The sequence below is a fragment of the Buceros rhinoceros genome, unplaced genomic scaffold, assembly GCF_000710305.1.
Source record: "Buceros rhinoceros silvestris isolate BGI_N320 unplaced genomic scaffold, ASM71030v1 scaffold14083, whole genome shotgun sequence".
In the NCBI taxonomy this organism is placed as follows: domain Eukaryota; kingdom Metazoa; phylum Chordata; class Aves; order Bucerotiformes; family Bucerotidae; genus Buceros; species Buceros rhinoceros.
The window spans coordinates 36253-43227 of record NW_010403123.1 but is presented as its reverse complement, the minus strand read 5'-3'; the positions used below and the strand labels follow the sequence as shown (position 1 = coordinate 43227).

General features: G+C 42.8%; 1 protein-coding gene across 1 annotated transcript in view; it reads right to left on the bottom strand.

Annotated features, from left to right (window-relative positions):
* Positions 1-6975, bottom strand: part of NUP210 (nucleoporin 210kDa) — a gene marked incomplete at both ends in the record, with an annotated part of 40395 nt that overhangs the window by 3865 nt on the left and 29555 nt on the right. Inside the window, 5 exons of the mRNA XM_010132894.1 lie at positions 877-1023; positions 1924-2047; positions 2819-2955; positions 3439-3656; positions 4942-5117. Of these exons, the coding sequence (XP_010131196.1) occupies positions 877-1023; positions 1924-2047; positions 2819-2955; positions 3439-3656; positions 4942-5117 (802 nt within the window). The remainder of the gene's footprint in view (positions 1-876; positions 1024-1923; positions 2048-2818; positions 2956-3438; positions 3657-4941; positions 5118-6975) is intronic.

The following is a 6975-nucleotide window of genomic DNA, read 5'->3' as shown; positions in this document are numbered from 1 at the left end:
AGTAACAAGCAGAACTTGCTAGGTACACTTTTCCCCCTTATTTTCTTTCCCAAACGAAGTAGCAGAAGCAGCCACTACTACACAAGGTCTAATGGTGCTTTACACAACAGGTACAGGGACTGATCTAACAGATGATTCATGTTATTTCCACACAGTCCATGGCATTCTGGTTCCTTTTTAAATCACGTTACAGTTATGAAACACTAATGCATGTTGCAGACTTTCACAATTGTACTTCCACTTCCACAGTATCTGGTAATTTCCCCTCCTTTTAAGTCCTAGTTCCTGTTGGTTTGAGGATACAGAAGAATTCTACCTTTCCTAAGACATTACAGCACTCGGGTGGTGCAGCAAGTTTGAAAGCACGGTAAATTCCAGAAACGGTTAAACTGCAGACTACAAAGAAGACTCATGAAAACAGCTGCATTCACAGAGCTGCTGGCTCTGCACAGTGGGTGATCCCCCTGATTTATTATCTCCGCGTTCTGCAATACCATCACTTCTATCTCCAGGAACCACTGGACTGTCCACACTCCTACAAGAGCAAGAGCACTAACGTGCAAAACCAGGCCCCACATTTGTAGTCCAAAACCGAAGTTTGTTTTTCCCCCTCAAGTAAAATATTGCTCCTGAGTTTATTCCTACAACAACAAACATATGAAATGGGCTGCCCCTGATTCTGGCTTACTCTGAAAACAAATAAATGTATTTGTCACACGCTGAAAACCAGAGAGTTAAATGACGGGAGTATGTGTTAAAACTATCCCCTGACATCAGAGATCCCACACAGCTTTCAACGGGTCAACGGATGTTTGGAGCAAACCACGGCAGAACTCAACGCATCTGCCTGGGCCCTGGCAGCTCGTCTCACCTCACCTGAAACTGCATCAAATCCAGGTTCTGCTATGAAAATATCACGTGCTGGGAAGACGAACACATCGTTGTTAAAATCTAGATGGCAATTGATAAGGGACTGTGGTTGTAATTCAGTGATGGCTTCGATCTGAGCAGGCGAGCACTCCCCTAAGGGGAAGAAAAAAAAATTTCTCTAATTAATTAGAAAAGAAAATCATAACTAATTAATTTTACTTAATTAAAAGCAAAACCATGGCTTGAAACATCAGGTTATCCTGCCACCTCCTGAAGTAGTTTCGCAAGGTTACGATGATCTTAAAATAGCTGGAAATCATGGACTGCTGTCCTGTCTCAGGTCTCATCACAAAGAGACAGCAGCTGAAAATTTGGTTTGTTGTGGGGTTTTTTTGACAGGAATAATTTATTTACAGGAAATAATGAACTAGGAGGAATTTTCAGCTCTGTTGAATAACTTAGACAATCCTAGGAGTCTCGACTTATATTTAGTGTCTGGCCAGATGGTTTTTTGGTAGGCTAATAATTTACAAAAGACACAACCACATACTCCTTGAACAAGCGCTAAAAGGAACCATAATAAAACTAAATACAGCTTATTAAATAGAGGAGACAATGGGATGCTTGATCTTTGTATCGATTCTGATTGCTGATAGTTTCTGTAAAAGATTTAAGGCTGGTAAATACTTTAAACACGCTCTGTAAGAAAAAACAGTAACGTAAAGGGGTGATTGGAATTAAACATAGAAGCAAACAATCAGCCTGTTATTAACTGATTTTTGACATGATCAAAAATGACACTTCCATTATTTGTCTACCTATGTATCTTTATTCGCTGTGAAATCCAAGTAGTGCCCCAGAACACCCTGTATATTCCGTAACATGGCCCTAAGATTCTTCTAGAGCTCCTGGGGGTCTGGAAAGACACTAGATGTTCATAGAGGTCTTGCTTCACAGACCTGCAAAAAAACCAACCCACAAAGCAAACTCACCTATCGCAAGGACACAAACATGCAATAAACAATTAGCATAACAACTACTTTTTCATCCTACCTTTCAAATTCTTATTTTTTCCCCCAACTGAAACTATGACTTCTGAGGCTGCGACTCCCTGTAAGCTTGTTTTCACGGCACTGATGTGCGTCGCTGTTATCCTCTGGGGTGTATTAATCACCATCTAAAGAAAAGGTGAAGTACATCGTTACTAAAAACTGCGTTAACAAGTAAAAATGAAGGCAAAGCCGGACTGGATTGATGGTGACACATACACCCCCTTGTACATGTAAAAGGCTCCAGGAGGTTGTGTTTCTCTTTATAAGAAATCCTACATTTCTCTCATTTTAGAACCTGCCTTTCAAGGCAATTTAAGCTGGTAAACCCATTTTTTCTTTCTACCCAATTCCCGTAAGCTAATAGGCATAAAACTCTCAGTCTAAATTTAATTTATGTAGAATGTCTAGTGCTTATGTTAGCTAATACCGTGAAGGGTGTCAACAGCGCAACTGCACTGTAAACACACACAATAATTTGAGTAGTTCTGCTCAGTGGTGCATAGTAACATGGCACAAGGCTTCAGAAAGATCTTGCTGGCACCTCATCCTGCAAAGAAACTTCATTCATAAAAGCAGTCACACTGAAAACTTGTTTAGCATCTGGAAACGACTTAATGAATCAAGATGGACAATGAAAGAATAGTATAGGTTAAAAAGAGAAGCTATTACACTAAATTTTCCACCTTAACACAGATTATTAAAACCCCCCCTCCCCCCCGCTGTGTTTGGACACATATCAAATACTTTCCAACCACTTCTAATACTTTTTCCTTTAAAAAGAATGTTTCTAAATATTTACAACAATAAAAATAATCATCATAGAATACTTTTTTGGTGAAGGTCCACCAGAAGCAAACCAACATGAGCTGTTCCAGTAGGCTTGAGCATTGCCTCACCTCTCTGTATGTTTTAAGTGATCCGGGAATCTCATAATAGACAGTGACAGCACCAGAATCCCTGGCCACCGCCACGCCAGCCTTGGAATCGACTTGAAGAACACTACTGGACGAGGAACTCCATATGCCCGGCAGGCCTGAGAAGACACACCATTGGGACACTGTTCAGCAAACTCACGCTAACAAAAGCGTTTCACTACCACACTGGTGTCTGTACACATGCCCTCACCACACAGGCCATGTGGGTAACCACAGAAACAAGATTCTAGGGTCTCATGTGGCAGCCCAGCACCCAACGGACCTCCAGCGACTGACAAAAGCCTGTTAATACCGGCGTGAAGTGCGACAGTTCTGACTCTGCGCAATGCCCACAAAAACCAAGCCTTCCAAGCTAACAGAATGGAGAGGGCTGAAGTCTGATACTCATGAACGCAAACGAGATATTGCATGGTACGATTAAAATTAGAGGAGTCGATCAAACCTATTTTTATCATTAACAAGAACAGTGACATTTGATTCTGAACAAACATAAATTATGCATTTAGTTTTCCTGAGGATAAGAGCCACACAGATGTCACGTTATACAGCTGCAAACCCACAGCACCTGAAGTGCTGCTCACCTTCGTGGTTCCTCAGCAAAGTGCTCAAGCAGAGGACATCGCCCACAACCACATCTGTGAAGTCAGGGAAGATGGCGTGTTGCACAGGCAGCGGGACATAGTCTTCAACTGCGCTGTGCTCTGCGTCCCAGACTTTGAGCAAGGTCAAGCCCACGTTCACAGTCCGGATTACGAATGTGTTGTTTGTGGCTCCCTTCCCGATCTGCACAAAGTCATCTCTGTGGATAGAAAGATGGGCTCTGATGTTAAGGCAAATTTGCTAATGTTGTTACCTAAAGGGTAGGTATTGAACTCCTCTTAGCTGGCCTTAAGCCATGGTTATCTCCTAATGAACTCTGAGCAAATACAAAAACCACAAACATTATTTAGGTGCTACGAGGCAAATTTCGGTTCTCACATCATTATGCTGAGGAAATACTGAGGTCATAATTATGTATGGGAACTAATTCCTAACTCTAAGAACTGTAGAATATGACAACAAGGTAATCTGTCCCTTTTCTCAAGGAATTAAGAAGCAAAGAAGTTTGAACTCCACTGCAGCTTTCCAGTCACAACTTCACAAAGCAAAATCCCACTGGATGGTGAGTTGTGATATTTACTGTAATTCAGCATTCCCAAATGCACCCGCACACTGAGAACTTGTAAGTGCACTGAGCGCAGAGAGGGCCATGCTGGCAGCACCACGCGGAGATCGTGAAGGTCTCTGTCACCACCGTGCTGTGCTCAAGGTTAATCAGCAGCGCTTCTCTCTCCAGGGCTAACAATGAGCCCCACATCGAAGCAGCTCTCTCAGGTCTGTCTTGGAAGCTGAGGCAGTGCTATCTCAGGGACCTCTGAACACTATAGAAATTTCTGCAGATCATTTCAGTAGGAGAAGAAGAAAAATCTCACCGTCAACACCTCCTTTTTCCCTTTTTATCAGGATCACTGTGTTATAACCGCAAAGTGCTCTGCAGAAAACACGCTGCCTTATACTAATAGAATTAGGGATTGTTTACTATGGACCAGAGAGGCTGCTTTACAGTACCTATTATTCTTTGAGGCTTGCACAGAGGCTGTACAAGCGTATCTGAAGAGACAACCCCTAATTCAGAACGTTCACCGCCTTATGTAAGACTGAAGTAAGTCAGTGTAGCAAAGCCCTAGGAAGAGGGAGGTGAGAAGAGGCACACACTGGTGAGATCCGTTGGGTTATGCAGGCCGCTGCTGTACTCTGATGATTCGTGGTCATGGCAAGCAGGAAGGTACCCTGGCACGCCCCGCTGGGGATCACATTTATCTAGGCAGCTTTCCACTTCTGGAGAATATCAATTGCTAACCTGAACACTTCTTTCTGCCAGGGCGCCTCTGAAGACCACGGAGACAAAATCCTTTCTTTGCTAATCCTAGACCAAGCTGGATCTTCTCTGGGTGTCTTTGTATTGATCTTTGTTCTTTGCTGTAGGCTCTGTGTATCTGGCCTTTTTTGTTCTCTGTAATTAACACCCAGTGACAGATACCCACCTGTTTGTGGCAAAGTCGAGAATGGAATTATAGGAATGAAAAGTATCTCCAGAGTCATCATGAAAATGGACTGTAAATGTCAGTGTCGCACCCAGGGGAAGAGCCAGTAACGCCTCTTTGTTTTGTGTTTGCAGAAGAGGACTCATGGAGATCCTTAGGTATGAGATAGGGTAGACCTGTAAAAACATCAGCAGCGAAAAGCAAAAGTAAATTTCCTTTTTTGATGCCTCTATAAAGTCATCTCAAAGGGTTCTTATCAGGCAAACATACAAAGCTTCCCCTGTCCTATGAACCATTCACTCTATGTTTAGCCATCTGACAGTACTGAGATGTGGAGCTTTTATTATCAGGACACATATTTCACAGCAGCACAGAACAGCCAAGGCTGGAAGGGGCCTCTGGAGGTTGCCTAGTCCTACCCCATGCAAGCTGGGTGGAGCATGTGCAGGCATGTCTTAAGCATCTCCTAGCATGGAGATTCCACAATCTCTGGGCAACCTGAGCCAGTGTTCTACAGCCCCCGCAGTAAAAAAGTGCTGTCCTGTGTTCAGGCAGAGTTTCACATGTTTCCATTTCAGTGTGTTCCCTCTCTCCCTGTCACTGAGCACTGCTAAGGACAGTCTGGCCCTGTCCTCTTTACACCCTCCCATCAGGTATTTCTGAGTATTTTTCTGTAGTAGCACTGGGAATTGAAGCAAACAATAATGATGTAGGGACACACATCACAGACTTCAGAGACAACACTGTTATCTTACAGATTAAAACTGTTAAGACTCTCTGAATGTTTTCCCTGTTCCTGATTAATTTATCTGGGCTAACTAGCAAAATTACCCAAAAAACCAACTGCATCTGTTCTTTCTGTTGGAAAATAAATAATGGAAGGGTAAAGAAAGCAAAAACCCTCAAGTAGACAGAGGCAATTCTTTTAAAAGAAGCCCTCAAGCTTATCTCGTAGGAAAATCCCTTTTTTCTGACCTACGAGGCTCAGCTAAAACGTAAAACTCTGCAATCTGAAAATGGACATGTCAAAACTTTAAAAAGAAAGGACAAACTTGGCCTGAAGCAAATAGCATCTTTGGTGAGGCTGAAAAAAACCCTAAAAAGTGACTAGAGCATCAGTACATACCACTGTCTACTCCACGGGCTGCTAAGAGTCAGTTAAAATCCCAGTGCATAGAGCCATCTGCCCAACGAGCTGAGGGTATGAGCGAAGAAAAATGCCATTTCCCTGACAGATTTTCAAGCTTGCTTTACTTAAAAGTCTCAGAAACTGTCCTGCAAGGGACAAGTGTTCAGTTTAATATTGATGAAAACAGCTATTTACTGGTAAAGCATCTCAGGTTTTACAGTATTTTTGATTGAACAAAGATCTAATCCCGAGCTGAGTGCAGCTGGTACAGGCAAGTGCTCCGCTTGCCTCCATACTACGCAGATGCACTCCGTACTTGAGCGACCTCCTTGGCTTACATAAGACAGCCTTTTTTTGAGCAAAGGTGAAGGTCTAAGTGTTAAGTGATGCTGCTGCAGCAGTTTGGTTCTTAATTCTGTACAGTTGTAAATAGACAAAGCAAGAACTTATGAAAGGAAGGATGGCATGAAGAAGAGACTCTGCCTTAGAATGACACAACAGATTCAAGCTCATCTCCTGCTCTGTCACAAGTTTTTCTACGTGACCTTGAGCAAACCCACTCAAAACTCTCCATTCTTCACCGAAAAAACAAAGGCAGCAGCATGGTATGACCTCCCGAGATTACTGTGAGGTTAAAAATATTATTTCAACAAAAGCAGTATAGTCCTAGTAAGTACAGGAAAACAAATCAGCTGTACAAGATGCTGATCCGAGATGGTTCCTACTACAAACTGCTCACGAGCTTCATATCACAGTGCACTGACTCCACAGTTTTGCAATATTCTGTGTATGGAACGAACATCCAAAGGGGGAACTGAATTTCAGACCTACTAGATGCTGACTAAGTGTCATTTGAGCCGATCCCCAACTCTTCAGGTATCTTTCACTTGCCAGATCCAGCAGTG